Source organism: Aphelocoma coerulescens, assembly GCF_041296385.1.
Source record: "Aphelocoma coerulescens isolate FSJ_1873_10779 chromosome W unlocalized genomic scaffold, UR_Acoe_1.0 ChrW_unloc_scaf_1, whole genome shotgun sequence".
Classification (NCBI taxonomy): Eukaryota; Metazoa; Chordata; class Aves; order Passeriformes; family Corvidae; genus Aphelocoma; species Aphelocoma coerulescens.
Genome location: NW_027184080.1, coordinates 8259575 through 8276583, shown reverse-complemented (window position 1 = coordinate 8276583; position 17009 = coordinate 8259575). Strand labels below are relative to the sequence as shown.

At 48.4% G+C, this 17009-nt stretch overlaps 1 protein-coding gene across 1 annotated transcript in view; it reads left to right on the top strand.

Annotated features, from left to right (window-relative positions):
• Positions 1 to 1172: 1172 nt before the first annotated feature.
• The window catches only part of LOC138102736 (mothers against decapentaplegic homolog 7-like), a 59229-nt gene continuing 43392 nt past the window's right edge, over positions 1173 to 17009 (top strand). The window contains exons 1-2 of the mRNA XM_069000492.1: positions 1173 to 2004; positions 2584 to 2637. Coding sequence (XP_068856593.1) covers positions 1500 to 2004; positions 2584 to 2637 — 559 coding nt within the window. The 5' untranslated portion in view covers positions 1173 to 1499. The remainder of the gene's footprint in view (positions 2005 to 2583; positions 2638 to 17009) is intronic.

Genomic DNA, 17009 nt, shown 5'->3' with positions numbered 1-17009 from the left:
CTCCCGGAGAGCCCCCCCATCCTGCCGCAGGGGTGGAGGTTGGGGAGGGGGAACGGGGACGGGGGGACCCACAAGCTTTCAACAACCCGAGTCACCGATTGCGCAAGGCGGTTGGAGGTAAATAGAATATATATATATATTTTTTTTTTTCCCACGGAGCGACACGGTGTCTAGACGCCCATGTGACGGGGCCGGGGCCGAGCTGGGTCCGCTCCACTGGGCACTGAGAGCCGCCGCCGGAGCCAGGGGAGGAGCAGAGCCGGGGACTGAGCGGAGGGCAGGGGGCGCAGGCACCGCGCCGCTGTCGGCTCCGTTCCCGCTGTACCCCGCTCTGCCGCCGGGGCTCCTCTCTCCTGCATCAAGGAAAATACGGAGGCCCTCGTGCGGGGAGGGCGGCTCGTTGTAGTGAGTGGAGGGAAGGAAAAAACAAACAACCAAAAAAAAAACAAGAACGAAGGAGGAGGACGAGGAGAAGGAGGAGGACGAGGACGTGGACGAGGAGGGGAGGGGAAGGCAGGAAGAAGCGGGGGGAAGTAAGGCAGGCAGGAAGGAGGAGAGAGGAGGAAAAAAACCCAAAACACCGAAACAGAGGCACCGGCAGGAAGGAGAGGGTCTCCAGGCGGTGGGCAGCCCCGCACCCATGTAAGCACCGCCGGGAGCGGAGGGCGGCTGGCGCGGCTCGGCGAGGCTCCCCCCGCCGCCGCACCCTGCTGGGAAAGGCAAGGAGGAGGGGACACAGCCCCACTTTCGTTTCCCCCCCCCTCTTCGTAGCAGTCGGATCAAGATTCCGTGTGTGTGTCCATGTGGATTAAAACTTTTGGAAAAAACGAGGGAAAAACCGACCTCGACCACCCCCTCAAGACGACCTGGGCTTTAAAAAGGGATACAACACTGGATGCGCTTGTTCGTCTCTTTTGTGACAGATGCTTAAACCAACGTCCAAACCTTAGGGTTGGTGTTTCGGGGTTTTTTAATATTTCTATTTTTTTTTTTTTTTTTTTTTTTGCTAGACACCCTTTTGGCTCGCTTTTTTTTATTCTTTGATTCTGCCCTGCGCCGTATCCCTGCCTCATCATCCCCCCGCACTCCCTCCCCTGCCTGAAGGGTTGATGGGCTCTGCGGCCCCTGGGCAACCGAGGCCCTCCCGCGGCTCCGGCCGCTGTCCGCCGTCGCACAGGGCGGCGAGGAGCCGACAGCCTCCGCCCGCCTCACCCCGCGCCGGGCGCCGCAGGCTCTAGACGGGCCTTTCATTTTTCTTTTAAGGGCAAAGCCTAGGCGACCAGCGGCTCTCCACTGCTCCCCGATTTTTTTCCTAATTTGATTTTTTTTTCCTCTCTCGCGCGCTCGCGGCCCCAGCGCGGAGACTGGCGTATGTCACAGCTCGCCTTGGCCCCGCCGCCGCCCGCCGCTGTCCGCCGCCGCGTCTTGGCTCCCGGCCCCTTCATGCGCGGAGGACGACATGCCCGTTTTGTAGCCAGGGCACCCTCCTCTCGTCCCGTATGTTCAGGACCAAACGTTCGGTGCTGGTCAGGCGGCTCTGGCGGAGCCGCGCGCCCGGCGGAGAGGAGGAGGAGGCGGCGGCGGGCGAGTCCGGTGCGGCCGTGGCCGTGGCCCGGGCGTCTGCCTGCGGCGGGGGGCTCGAGTGCTGTCCGGGCAAGGCGGGCCGCGGCGGGCGGGCGGCGGCGGGCGCGGAGGAAGAACTGAAGGCGCTGACCCACGCCGTGCTGAAGCGGCTGAAGGAGCGGCAGCTGGAGGGGCTGCTGCACGCCGTGGAGTCCCGCGGCGGGGCGCGGACCCCCTGCCTGCTGCTGCCCGCCAAGGCCGACTCGCGGCTGGGACAGCACTGGTACCCGCTGCCCGTGCTGCTCTGCAAGGTGTTCCGCTGGCCCGATCTCCGCCACTGCTCCGAAGTGAAGCGGTTATGTTGCTGTGAATCCTACAACAAGGCTCACCCCGAGCTTGTCTGCTGCAACCCGCACCACCTCAGCCGGCTCTGCGAGCTAGGTACGGCGGCGGAGGGAGCAGGGGTACGGGGAGATGGAGGGGATGTGGGGAGATGGAGGGGATGTGGGGAGATGGAGGGATGAAGCCCCATTCGCCTTCCAGCCCACCAATCTTTTTTTTCCTTCTGGAAAAAAAAAGAACAACAAACCAACACACGAAACCTCCTTTCCACTGCCTTGGTTTATGTATTTTTTTCTGTTTAGGGGAGGGGGTGAGTTCCCGCCCCGGGGTCCCGGCGCGGCGGGCGGAGCAGTCTCCTCTCCGTCTCCGCGCGGTGCCGGGGATTAAGAGCCGGGCGGCCCTAGCGCTGCTGCGGTTCCGCCGAGCCAAGGAGGCCCCGATCAGACAGCCCGAGCGGCAGATAGCAGGGAGACTGGCGCCAGACGGCCCCTTTTGTTTATCTGACAGTTAAATATCAAGGCAATCACCACCTCTGCCCTGCCTCCAACCCCCAGAGCTAAGACAAACAGTTTTGATAAAAGAATGCCACTATTATAATAATTTCCTATCTTTTTTTCTTTTTTTTTTTTCCTTTCTTATGGCTCTGCCTTTATTTTCTCTGTACTTTTCTAATTCCAGAGTCTCCCCCTCCACCCTACTCCAGATATACAATGGATTTTCTCAAGCCAACTGGTAAGTGGACTTTTTGCAATGCAGACTACAGATAAAAGGGAAAACTGCCCCTTTCTTAGCTAAGGGAAACATCTCCTGCCTTTGTCATGCTTTTTGCTTTTAGGCTGCTTGCCTCTGTGCTTCTTGCTGCCCCTTGAAAAATTAACATATACTTAACATATAATTTATCTAAGACACCCTCTGCATAAAGTAGGATTTTAAAACTTTGGCAAGAAACTCTAGGAGGGATTGCAGTGCAGCGCAGGCCTGCACTGCTCGAATCAGCCAGGAAAATAATGGGCTCCAATTGGAAATGGCAGTGCTCCCGCACCCCTGGGTGAATTTTGTAGGGATTTATGCTGGGAGCCAGCACAGCATCTCCCTAATTACTGGGAATCCCAATGAACCTTGATAAACGGACTTCTTAGAAATCTTTATGTGTTTTAAAGGAAACTAATCCCACCTTGTCAGGTTGAAAAAAATTAGGAAAAGGGGTTGAAATGGTTTTTTTATTATTTTTTTTTAGCAACTCTTTGCATGCCTGTTGCTTGTAATTGAGTGTCAGGGTACCAGGGGAGAAGTCCATTTGAGGCTGGCACCAGCTCTTTTGCGATTGTCTGCATAAACGCTTGGTTGGCAGTGAGCTTGCCGGGTGTGAAATAAATCAGTCTGGAAGAAGGAGGAGATGTGGGGAGAATCTGAAATGGGGGGAGCTCAGGAAGGAGCAGCTCCTGGCTCCTCAAGGATTAGTGGATCTGGAATGTTGGCTGGAGCACGGTGGTCTCTGTGGTCATGTCCCATGGTCATGGCAGGCAGGAGGGGCAGGGTGGTACATGGAGGCAAAGAAGACCAATACTAGGTTACTGGGGTGCTTTTTTTGCCAAAAGAGCATTTTCTGTAAAATTGTTGCTCATCAGTTTCTTGGGACTAAAATAAACCCCAACCTTGAGGTTGCTTTGGTACCGTGTGGGGTCCCATCTTGCCTACTGCTCCTTTGGAGGCTGGACTGTTGTTTTTTCCCCCTCTGCAAACTTTTTAAGAAACACTGATAAGTCTTTTTATGACTTGTGGAAATAAGAAAAGATATTTAACAAAAAATTGGGTCACAAAGCATGAACTATTTTGCCTCAGCATGAAAAAAACAGGAGATAAAGAGTCATGAATGAAAGAAGGATATCTGGAGTAGGTTCAACATCCTGAGCACGTGCTGGTATGCAGAAGGGTTGCTCTGTAATAGACTTTGAGTGTCTGCCAGGTTGCAAAATTTTGTGGGTTTGTGTGAGATTGGCATCATTTTGCCTGCATCCCTGCAGTGCTTCCCCAAAAGTTTCTATTACTTCTGCCTTTATTGCTTTTCTTTCCACTCACCAATGATCCTGGCATGGGGTGTAAAGGGCTTCAGAGCTGCAGGAGAGAAGGGTTACAGCTTGATTTTGGTTTCCTGCAAAGATGTTAGGATAAATCTGTTAGCAGGGTTTAAACATCCAATCTGCCTCTGCCAGGACCTCATTTTCAGTTAGCCCAGTGATATATTTATTAATCATCAAGCGTTGACATAAGGTAGCAAAATGTGTGTAAACAGAAAAGCTGCATAACATGAATGTGCCATTTTGAAAGCAAAAGTTATTCCTATTGGCCAATAGGAAGTGATTAACACTGTCCATCAGAAACACAGGAAAAAATGGGTTACTCACCAAAAAATCCTCCTTTTTTTTCCTTTTTGAAAGAAAAATCCGTTTTACAGCTGAACTCTAACTGGGCTGCAACAGGCTGAAGTGGAGCCTGGAAGTCTGTTGTTGCAGGTGGGTTTTGCAAGCTCAGGGTTTCTTGGCATTTCTACTGGGGAGGGACCAAGAGTTTCCTGTCCCAGCATCAGTGTCATCTCCTATGTCAGTTTCCCACCTGAGGTTGAGGATTGTTTAGATGGGAGAGGGACAGTAGATGATGATGGGAAGGTGTGAAACCTTTTACCTGGCTGATGTACATCAGCCATCTTCTCCCCTGGGACCTTGGGGGGAGGATGGTCCCTCCATTTAGACTTGGGCAGCTGCATCTGCTGATAGAGCTGAGAACATGCATTCAGCAGGAAACTTTTGCTTTTCCATCAAGTGTGATAGTGGTAACAAAAATATTAAAGTATTTAGTGCCGTGTCTTGTGTTTCATTTGGACAGACAGACAGGAATACCAGGACAAATATGGGCTCTCAAAGTGGTCGCCAGGGCCCATGATCATAGAATCACAGAATGGTTTGGGTTAGAACGGACCTTTAAAGCTCATCCAGTCCAACCCCCCTGCCATGATCTGGGACATCTTCAACCTGACCATGTTGCTCAGACCCTCGTCCAACCTAACCTTGAATGTTTCCAGGCATGGGGCATCTACCATCTCTCTGGGCAACCTGTGCCAGTGTTTCACCACCCTCATTGTAAAAAATTTCTCTGTTCTATCTAGTCTGAATCTCCCCTCTTTTAGATTAGAACCATTATGATGGGAATTAAATTGGTTTCTTGGAGGTGATGGAGGCTGATACAGGCCGTGTCACTGGCTGGAGGAAAGCAGGGATGGACAGGGAGCTGGGGGTCTGCTGCAGGCAGTGAAATTCCACATCAGTTTGTGCATTGGCAGGATAGATCTGGCAGAGCGGAAAGATCTGGCCTTGATGGCCAGGTTACCTGCGGGAAGGTTGGAGGTCCAGGCTGGCTTGCTCATTCATAGAATCCTAGAATGGTTTGAGTTGGAAGGGACCTTAAAGACCATCTAGTTTCAAGTCTCCTGCCATGGGGCAAAGACACCTTTCACTAGACCAGGTTGCTCAAAGCCCCATCCATCTTGGCCTTGAACACTTCCAGGGACGGAGAGGACATTCATCAAGGAGAGGACTTCCCCTCTTCCTTACACAGGACATTTGCAGGGATGGGTGACAGTGGCTTGCACGGGGCTAGGCTCACCCTGCAAGCCTGAAGGCATGTGGGTGCTCAGCATCCCTGATGTCCCTGCAGGAGCTGCTGCTTGCAGCTGTGTTGGAAGTGAGATGGAGAGCAGTGCCTCCAAATAATTCAAGCAGGTATTTTGACCCATCATTAAGTGGGACAAGACGCTGCAAGTGGCTGTGTCCATCATGCTTCTGGGTGGCTGGTCATGGTGGTGCTGGAGTATGAGAGTTCAGGAAACCCACTGAGATGTCGCTGCAGAGTTGAATGCCCTCCTGTGGCATTGAATTTCAGGGGAGCTGAAGGTTTGGCAGCTTCCAGGAGCTATTGGACATGTTGCAAAGTTCTGCTGGTGGCCACCAGGATTAATTTTATGTCTCTGCCATGATTTTATATTGTGAGAAATATTGCATCTTCTAAAGAGACTTCAGAGGATAATTCATTGATGAGGAGAACTGGCTGTGGATGATGGGATACAAGAAGGGAGCTGATAAGTCATGAAAGCACATCACCCCAGTGCTAGGTTTATGCATTTTAAATTGGGATAGGATTCTCTCCTGCCATCCTGTTTGATGTGCTAACAGGGGACCTGGTTGCATATGATCCCTAGAACAAGACAACATGGAAAGGGTAAATGATGTTGTCTATCCCACAGGGACTCTTCAGGGACCTGTAGCTGGGGGCAGAAGGAGGCCAGTGCAGAGCAGGGTGGTCCAGCCTGCATTCGGAAAGCATCTGTAGCCCAAGCAGTTGTAGCCATCCTAGGAGAGGGGCAGGGGGAATCTTCTGCCTGGACTAGAAAGGGTTAAAAACAAGGACCACACCACACCCCCTCCCCACACACCCCCCATATTTCTTATAGCATAGAAAGCGTGACAAGTCATCATATACAGTATTTTGCAAGTAAGTCTATTTCCTGTCTCCCCTACTGGTTTTGGTTTGATTAAGTATATCCTGTTAAACTGTCTTATTTCTGTTAGGGCTTTACTCTGATAAAATGAGGTTATACAGACAGGAATTTCTTATTCACTTGGATTTCAGGGATGAAATCTTGAAAAATTACTTTATCAGTAGGGAGAAAATGATCTTGACTCTCCTGGTGATGGCCCTTGCTTTGAGATACAGCTGTGAGCAAATTGATGTCATTAGAGAGCCCAAATTTGACAAAACCCAAAGTCTCGGAGAACTTGCTGAGGAGCAGAAGGTTGTGTGAACTTCACAGGCCTTCTCAGGCTTGTCCTTGAGCTTGTCCCACACAGGGTAGTGACCAAAAAGGTGAAGTTTGCCTGCAGGACAAAGAGATTGGTGTTGGCTTCTGGCTGTTCTCACTTGGAGGAACAAGCATGGGATGGAAAGTTCCAAATCTTGACCTCCAATACATTCATGCATCAGGAGAAACTTTTAATAGGGCTGCCAATCTTACTCTGCCCTTTGATGGTGCATGGAGGAGTTGATCCAGTTGATCCAGTTGCCCACCTGTCTTAGGAGGTGACAGCAGGGTATAAGCAGCTGGTGGTGACAAAAATTGAGTGGAGAAATGCAAATGTAGACTGTTTGCTGCAAAAGGGCAGCAATGAGACATTTCCTTTTTGGTTCCCATTTGTGCCGGTTTGGGCAAATTTGGAAATATATCCTCTGAGAGAAGGCAGGTTACAACCATCCCTCCCCCACCGGGTTCGGGAAAAAATAAATTTTCCTCGAAGGAAAGTGAAAGAGATAAAAACTATTTATTTAACAAACACACAGGAAAAGGATAATAATGCTGAATAATAAAACCTCTCGCTGTGAAGAGAAAAACCTGGGAAAATTTCAGAGTCCTTCCGTAGGTAGCCTCTCCCCTCCTCCTGGAGCTGGTACAGGGTGGGCCCACCTCCAGGGCCAAGGGCTCGGTGGAAAGTCCTCCCGATGCATTCTGATGTTGAAACAGTCCAGCAGAGAAGAAGGGAAAAATCAGAGTCCTAGGAAAACAAAGTTCAGCTGTCCGGAGGAAAAGGAGCTGAAAAACTGGCTGAAAGCTGTCTGGAAAAAAAACCCAAGCAGGATGCTTCCTCCTGCTCCCGCTGCTGCTGTTAGAAGCAAGAGGAGTCTGTGTGTATATCTGTGTATCCTTGAAACACTGCTTTGAAAGTTCTCTGGGTTTTTTTCCCTCTCCCCCCTCTAAGGCTCAGTTTAAAGGCATAGAAAGGCACAAAATTAATTTCTGGGCATAGAATAGCGATATGGGATACACATCATAAAGTCACCCCAAGACACCATTTCAGTGAGTTACAGGTATTGAGTAAATTGGAAGTGTAAAACATTTGTACATTTAAGCATCTAATGTGGGATAAACAAAATTGCCCAATCAAAATTTATAAAGAAGTAACATTTATTATGCGACCGAAATATCGGTTGCAAAAGCCACGATCGAGAAAAGCAGCACAGAGCCCGGGGTCAGAGCTGGGTGAACACGCACAGATCTGATCTCTATCGCACCAGACCTCCCAAGTTCACGAATGCTGCTTCGGCTGGTCCCTTCTTATACAGTTTTTGGGCAGAGTCCGAATTAATTCTATTCTTCTCATATTCATGAAGTTTTCTTGTCCCGGAGTTGGGCTGCACAAAACCTTTCCTGGGTCTGATGAATTGTCCATCCTGGGTGATGAGTGGGCCATTTCTGGTGATGGAAGGGCCATCTCTGATGATGGATGGGCCATCTCTGGTTCCCGGAACAGTTATTTTTAGTTCCCAGAATATCCGATTCCTTATCAGATGAGGTGTAGATATTAGAGTGTGGTGATCAAGTTGTCATGGTGCAAATGTCCCGGTGATAAGATCCAACCCCACCTAGGTGGAATCCTCACTTATTGTGAAAGAAATACTTTTAGTGTTGTGAAATTTTTCTCTCAGCCAGGCTGGTGGAGGGATTTTGAAACTCTGTCTCTACATGGTCTGATTACATTCCAGTTTTATACATAATAGCACGAATTACATACTTTATTTATAACAATTCCCTTCCTTTTTATATGGAAACATTAATTTGTGCTACTTTTTGTTACTATAAAAAATAGAAATACTATGATCAAATATTTACTACAAATATAAAGGTATGAATATTCAAACAAAAGAATTCCTTTTAGTCATAGCTATTTAGTTTTTCTTGTAACTCTAGCTTTTCCTCCTTTATCTGCTTTTCAAACTTTATCAGAACCTCAGCAGCTTTACTATTTGCTTCTCCTTCTTTTAATTCCATGATTTTAGAGATTTTATTGTTTTTGCCTAATCCTCCAGCAGCTAGTTCCGGGTCCATGGGCATTGCAGCTATTTGTATGCCTTGTACTACTGAGTGTATTAATCTAATAAAACATGATATCATGCAGGGTATGAATATCACCCCGGCCACTGAACAAAGTATGAAAAATGCTGCCTTCTTCCACCATGTACCATCAAATAATTGTTCCCACCAAGATGCTTGTGAGATGGAATTCCATTTTTGGACTGGAACATGTGCCACCTTTTTGATCTCAGCTGCAAGGTCCCTGATGGTCTCTCCATAGTCATCAATTTCTATGCAGCATTCTGATTCATTGAACTTCCCACAGACTCCCCCTTCCTCAGCTAACAAATAGTCTAATGCAATTCGGTTCTGGTATACAAAGGCACGCATCTGAGAATGTTGTTTAGCTAACAGTTCTAGTGCATCCGAGGTATGATTTGAAACCACTTCTACTACAGCTTGGAGCCTTATGAGTTGATTGAGTAAATATACAGGGGTTCTATACCCCCAGCTCCCATCCTGTGCCCATGTTGCTGGGCCATAATATTGGATTATTCTTTCTGCGGGCCATTTTTCTTCACCCCATTTTTGACACCCACCTGCTATAGGCAGTGTTTTCTTTATCCCCCTTTTCTTTCGGCTTAAGGTTTCGTACAAGGGAGCGCCTAACAGGCCACTTTCTGATCTGGGGAGTATAAAGAAAGAAGGTCGAATCATACCTAGAGTGCATGAACCTTTCCATTTACTGGGCAGTTCGCTGTATGCCTTTTTGCCACATATCCATATATACCATCAGGGGCTTTCCATTTTATTCTCGTATTTTCTGGTTCTCTCCAATATTCTTTTAAGTCTTCTAAGGATTGGTAAGGGTTAGCTCCAGATTGCTTGTACCAGCAAAGGTTGACTCGACTATTCCAATCACAATTCGCTTTTCTTTCTTGACTCCAATATCCTGCAGGGGGTTCTGGTTGCCAGATTTTACTTTTATAATTTGAATATATTGCTAGGGTGGATATACATGGGGTGTATCCCACAACCTCAGTATATTCATTTCCTTCCCTGCTGATGCAAATTATTCCTATTACTCGTTGGTCTAGAATCGAACCTTCAGGCCTCTGTGTAGTCATTGAGAACTGATTTTTATCTCTTTTTAGAAGTTGTTCTGGAGCTAAGCCTTCACCCTTCCAAGGCCATTTTTCTGCTGATTTCCGCCCCCCGCATATCCAGCAGTTGGATAAACCTAACTCAGTGGTGATTTCTTGCATTAAGTCTATGAACAAGTTAGTGTTAGGGGCTGGCCATTCCCAATCCTTATACTGCTTTTCTAGAAGGTCATAATGTTTGCTTAATGCCAATAGTCTCTCTTGTTCTATCCTCTTTTTTTCTTATTTCTGATTCTTGTCTCTTAAGCTCTAATGCTACCTGTTTCATAGTGTTTTCTGGATCCATGCTATCTTTGTTCTTAGAAAAGCAAAAGGTGTTATCATATTGCAAGCATGCCCTGTCATCATTTTCCTCAAGGAGGTCTAGTATAACTGGTTCGTTGTCGAGGAGTGATCTATCTTTGTACCTTTAATTTTTCCCCACCCAGTAAGTTTTTCCATCCATCAAGCACATGCTTAATTTTGAATTATCATAACATAATTTGTTGATCTGGGAATAGGCTACAAAGATAGATTTTTTCTTCCCTCCAACCCATACAGTATGATTACAGTGGTCACTGATTGAAACCGGCATTTGGTCTATATTTCTCTTGTCTCCTATAATATTGGTTTCTAGTTTTGAAAGGAGGAACTTTTGACTTCCTTTTCTTAAACCTTGCATTTCGAGATAAGCATTTAATTTTTCCTTTTAATTCATAAATTTGAAATCGAGTGCCATTCAGATCACAATGTTTGCTATTTCCCTTGCAGTTCTCTGGGCTCTGATGTGTCTCCTGTCCTTTCAGGAGGACCTGCTGACACAGTTCGCAAAGGCTGGCAGCTTTTTGGCCCTCCTTGGGAGACAAACCCTCTAGTGGTGTATTAAGTGTTAGGCATATGGTCAGGCTCAGAACCATCAGGAACCCCCATAGGTGTATCCCTCTGCTTTTGCCTTCGTCCACTGGAGTGCAGCCAGTGGCGAGGTAAGCCATCTTCTCAGCAGCAGGAATATTCGGGGGTCCTATGGCTGGACCGAATAGCATACCTTCTCTTCTATACGTTCTACCTAGAGAGCTTTATTGTGTCTGATCCGCAAGGTGCTTTGATTGTTTTCCGGCACTCGATTGTTAAAATTTCTGCTTGTGCATCCAGTTTTCCCCTGACCCCCTATTTATATATGGCGTACCACTCAGGGGAGTCTAGTTCCAATTTCCCTACATTAGTAGCAAGGGTTAAGTATTGGCTAGTCAGGTCTCGCTCCTCCTGCAAACACTTTGTACATAGGCCTCTGGGCCAATCTCTTCTGCAACAATGAACAACCCAAATTTCATTACCATATTCACACTTGAAAGAGACAAAGGGATAACATTCACAACGAGTTACATTACAACTTATCTGATCCCTCTCAGTCATTTGTTGGGTCGATGCAATTTTATTTTTAAGTCTCCTGGTGAAGAGGTGATCCTCCACTCAGGTGTTCCTTCTTGGACTTCGATTTTCTTCACTCTGTTACAGCGGGGAATACTGTAACAAGTATATATCAAACCGGGAGTCCCGTGGAAAGGAAATATATCTGGACAGATTCATGGTAGATTGTTGCAGTGGGGATACTGTAACACCTATATCAAACCAGGAGTCCCGTGGAAAAGAAATATATACGGACGGATTCTTGCTAGATGTTTCAGAGATGTTTATTTCTCCAGCCGCATGGCCGGGCTCTGCCGAGGAACTGCTACAGTCAGGACCTGAGCTCCTTTGCCCGTGCAGGGGAACACAAACCAACCAATGGGGAACGAGGCTGACCAGGGGCAGGGAAACCCCGTGCCTCCCTCAGGGCTCCCGGGGCTACAGGGCAGGGAAGGGACCCCAACAGTAGATGTTTCAGAGAGATGTTTATTTCTCCAGCCACATGGCCGGGGCCCTGCTCAGGAACTGCTGCAGTCAGGGGACCCCAGGGACCTTTGCCCACACCGGGGAACACAAACCAACCAATGGGGAACGAGGCTGACCAGGGGCAGGGAAACCCTGTGCCTCCCCCCCAGGGCCCCTCCCCCCAGGGCCCCATGGCAGGGGGGGGAGACCCCAACATCACTTGAGAAGCGTGCGTCCAGCCTTTCTCTGCCGTTCGAATTGCTGCGTCTGTAGTGAGGAGGACAAGAAATGGACCCTCCCAGTGAGGAGTGAGAGGGGTTTCCTTCTATGTTATTATAAGAACTTTGTCCCCCGGCTGTATCTTGTGAATAGCAAATCCCAGGGGGGAATGTTGTGTCACCAGCCCACGTTTCCTTAACTTCTGTGAATTTTTATTGATTGCTGTCAGATAAGGATGGATTTGTCCATCCTCTATCCCAGGATGCCCTACTGGCATCCCGTATAACATTTCGAAAGGTGACAGCCCTGTCTCTGAATGCGGCATAGTTTGGATATCTAACAAGGCTAAGGGGAGACATTTTACCCATGACATTTTTGTTTCTAGCATTAATTTAGATAATTGAGCTTTTAGTGTCTGATTCATTATTTTTCAACTTGACCCGAACTCTGGGGGTGCTAAGGAGTGTGATACTCCCATTGAATTCTCAGAGCTTCAGCCAATTGCTTAATAATTTTTGAGGTATAATGTGTCCCCTGATCTGAGTCTATATAATCTATCATGCCATATCAGGGTATAATTTCTTCTAAATATATTTTTTTATAAGGTTTGGGTTGTACTTCTAGGGGTTGGGAAAGCCTCTACCCAATGTGTTAATTTATCTACTAATACTAACAAATTTTTATACTTTCCCACTTTAGGCAACTCTGTAAAATTTATTTGAATTTTCTTAAAAGGCCGGTGGGCTGCAGGGCAACTTCTCAACAGTGCTCGTTGAGATTTAGCCCGGTTTACTTTTTGGCATGTCATGCATCCTTGTACCTCCTGCTTGGCTAACTTATAAATTCTTTTATATCCGAAAAACCTTAAAAAATTTTTTGCTAAGGCTCGTGCCCCCCCCCTCCCCCCAGTGAGTTTGTTGATGTAGTTTCTTTAGGATTTTCCTACTGTATTCCTTTGACAGTAGCTCTCTCCCATCAGGTAACTTCCACTTACCTTCTTCTAACTTTTCCCTTATTTTTAAATAGACTTCAATCTCCTTTTTGGAAGGTTGTGGGGGGTATTCTCTGGGTTCTCTTTGCTCGACCTCCGGGGTACGCACCTTTAATAATGCTGCATTTTCGCCGCTTTATCAGCTCCTCGGGTCTGGAACTGCATTCCTGTATGCACTATTGAAATCGCCTCTGGCTCCCTGACAGCTTCCAGGATCTGTTTTATTATTTCTCCATGGATTAATCCTCTCCCTCTGGTGTTAATTAACCCTCTTTCTTCCCAAATTTTCCCAAAAGTGTGTACCACACCAAATGCATACTTAGAGTCCATAAAAAATAGTTCCCCTTTTTTTTTCTTTCGTTAGCCAATGTCCCAGGTATTTTACCTCGGGTTCAGTGAACTGCGGTTTTGATTTAGAGACTTTTAACCCCTTATCTCCTAAGAAATTTAAGAACTTTATAGTGGCTTCTCTCACATCCCTTTCTGCTGGTCCAGACACCAGCAAGCCATCCACGCACTGAGGCAGCCTGGCTCCCCGAACAAAACCGGCTGAGCACTTGCTCAAGAGCCCGACTAAACAAGCTTGGTGAGTCCACAAACCCCTGAGGCAAGGAGGCTCACCCGAGCCGCCGCCCCCAGCGAGTTCCCGGATCCCCCCACCGAAAAGTGAAACAATCCCAGCTCTCCTTTGCCAGAGTACAAGTCCAAAAGGCAACCTCTCAAGTCCACCACACTACACCAGGTATCTGAGGGGGGGTGCCACCCAGCAAAGTGCACGTGGGGAACAGTGCCCCAGCTATTACTTGCTTTAGTCCCTTTCTCCCTTCTATAGGAAGAGGATATTGTTTAACCCTTAATCAGATCTTCTGGCCTTTTAATCTCCATACGAATGGGTGTCATTTCTATTCTCCCTGCCTCTCCTTTGGTATACTAGACTTTCGGATTCACCTTGTCTTTATCTTCTATGGTTAGTTTGTATAAGCTCACTACAAGCTGTGACTCCTGAACAATCAAGCTTACCTCCAAAGCCACCATCAAATCTTTTCCTAACAAATTGTAGTCTGCCTCTTCAATCAACAAAACATTCCCTAGGCATGTCCTGGTTTCAGATTCGAACTTTACATTTTTAATAACCGGGACCTTAAAGGATTCCGTTTTGCTCCGACCACCGTCGGGGTATCTTTGCTTGTTGTACATCCGCTCGGCAGTCGCTGAATGGTGGTTTGTTCAGCTCCCGAGTCTACCAAAAAAATTAGTTCCTGCTTTAGGGGTCCGACTTTTAATTTTATCAAGGGCTTCCTGGACCCTAAATTGAGAAGCCCCTGACAGCCCTAGACCTCCTGAAAGATTTTCTTATCTTTCATCCTTCTCCCATGCATCAACCCCTTTTTCTTCTTGCGTGCTAAATATTCCAGTGTGCATAGTCCCCCCATCAACTAAAGCATACCCTGGCATTCTTTTTCTTTGTACACATCTGGAAGAACCGTCTACATATATGATTTCTCTTTCTGAAAGGGCTTGTTCATCGAGATCTGCTCGAACTTTGGTGTTTTGCTTCTCCTTTAAGAGAAACGGCAGAAGCGGTCGTTGCCAGGGGAACAGTGCAGGTGAGGATGGGGGGGGGTAGGAGGCGGGAATCCTCTCCGGGGCTGATTCCTCCAGGAGTGGGGGGGGGGGGGGGGGGGGTTAGCGGGAAGTGCCGCTGGAACTGGCAAGGGGACAAGCTCTTCTGGCAGATACCAGAGCCTGGTGTGGACCCTCTGCACGGGTCCACAGCAGCCACGGCAGCAGGACTCTGTGCTGCTGGCTGGCCCAGCGCAGCCCGCGGGGCCGCAGCCGGGTTCAATGGAGCTGTGTCAGACAACGCAGCGGGGGCAGGGGCCGGCGGAACGGCCGCGGACATCGGGACCGGGGCCGGAGCCGGGACTGGGGCCACCACCGGGGCCGGGGCACGGGCGAGAGGCCGTAAGGGGATGCTGGTCTGCCGCCGGACCCGCAGGGGCTGGAGGGGGCGGCGGGAACACCGGGGCTACCGGCGGAGCCGCCGCCGCCGCTGGGACAAGCGGTGGAGCCGCGGGTGGTGCCATGAGAGCTGGGACAGGCGGGACCTCGGGCTCCAGGAGCGGCGGCGCAACAGGAGCCTGGGCTTGGGGAGGGGGGAGGCAATGCTTCCAGGGGGCTTCAACCCCTCTCTTTCTTGTTTGCCTTTTTCTCCTTTCCTTGGGTTTATTTCTCCTTTCGGGACAGTCCCCCCAATGTTCTAGTATCCAGCTTAGGGACTATCTCTCGGGATTTCAGGTATCCCTTGTTCTTTCCCACCCCCTGATTTTTCTTGGGGTTTTCTCGGGATTTTACTCTTTTTCTGTCCCATTTTAAAGAAAAAAATAAATAATAAAATTACTTCGCTAGCGTATCTTACCTGGATTTTGTGGAGAGTCCTCTAAATTCCCGAATTCGGTACTGTTTCAAATTTGTATTTAATATGTTACCGGCATAATAGCCCTCGCAGAGGACTGGTCTGGGGGTTTTCCTCCGGTAACTGCTCTCAAAGTTCTGACTTTTACCTGGACTAAATATGTCCGAGACTAGGGGGCTTACCGATCCTTGAACTCGATAAAGGATGTACCCTTCCCCCTAGTCGTCCACGATCGATCCCTCGAATGTCTTGATTTATTCGGGCTTGACGTGTGGAAAAGAATTAGGTTTTTACCCCGTGTCTTTCGCTTCCCCCGTGACCGACCTCTTCCTTCGCGGGAGAGGAACTGTGATCTTGGGGTCCGCACTCGCTTTGTGATAATATCACGTCTCACACACACGCTCGATCGCTCCTCACTCAACCACGCAATACTTATGGTCCGTTTTCCTGCGTGGATTCTTCGTGCATGTAGATTTTTATGAGTGAATTACCCTACCGCGGCTCCGGGGATCCCACCCTGGGTCCCCCCCGAGTTCCCTGAGAGCTTGTTTTATTTCCTTTTCTCGATCGAGGTGCTTTTTTAATTAGGTTTGTTGATCCGATTGGTCCGCGGGGTCCCCTGTCCGGCCAGACCGTTAGAAAAATTAGCGGGGCGCCTCCTGGGCGAAAAGGGGTCCGCGATACCCCAAATCGGATCACGTCAGGGTCACCAAACTGTGATAAACAGAATTGCCCAATCCAAATTTATAAAGAAGTAACATTTATTATGCGACCGAAATATCGCTTTCAAAAGCCACGATTGGGAAAAGCAGCACCGAGCCCGGGGTCGGAGCTGGGTGAACACGCATAGATCTGATCTCTATCGCACCAGACCTCCCAAGTTCAGGAATGCTGCTTTGGCTGGTTCCTTCTTATACAGTTTTTGGGTAGAGTGTGGAAGGTATTTTTTCAGCTTTATACCGGCTAGCGCTTGTATTTCAATGCCTTAGAAAGCCTCGAGCAGCCCAGAGAGGCAGCACGGGCGATCTAGCATTTTAGTAGCTCTAAATCGGTACCTGTATCAGCTGCAGAGCAAATACCATCAGCAGAAGCAAAGAGGGAGAAATATAGCTCCCTGCCCGCTCAATTTCCTGCAGATAGAAGCTTTAAAAAGGGAGAGAGACAACCACAGATGTTCACAGGAAAAGCTGAGATGAGAGAGAGGGCGGAGTTTCCCTCGACCATCTCTTTTATTCGGAGAAGGGGGAAGGGGAGGACTGGGGGCGGACCCGGGGTGAGCGGCCAATCAGACACTGCTAAAGAGTTTGAGTTACATTTGGTTTTGCCCGCACTTAGAACAAAGGAGCTCGGAGCACATGGGCAGGAGCACGTGTCTTTGGGAGGGGGAGGGGAAGCTCAGAACAGGCAGCAACAGCAGAGTCCGAATTAATTCTATTCTTCTCGTAATTGTAGCATATTCATGAAGTTTTCTTGTCCCGGAGTTGGGCTGCACAAAGCCTTTCCTGGGTCTGATGAATCGTCCATCCTGGGTGATGAGTGGGCCATTTCTGGTGATGGAAAGGCCAT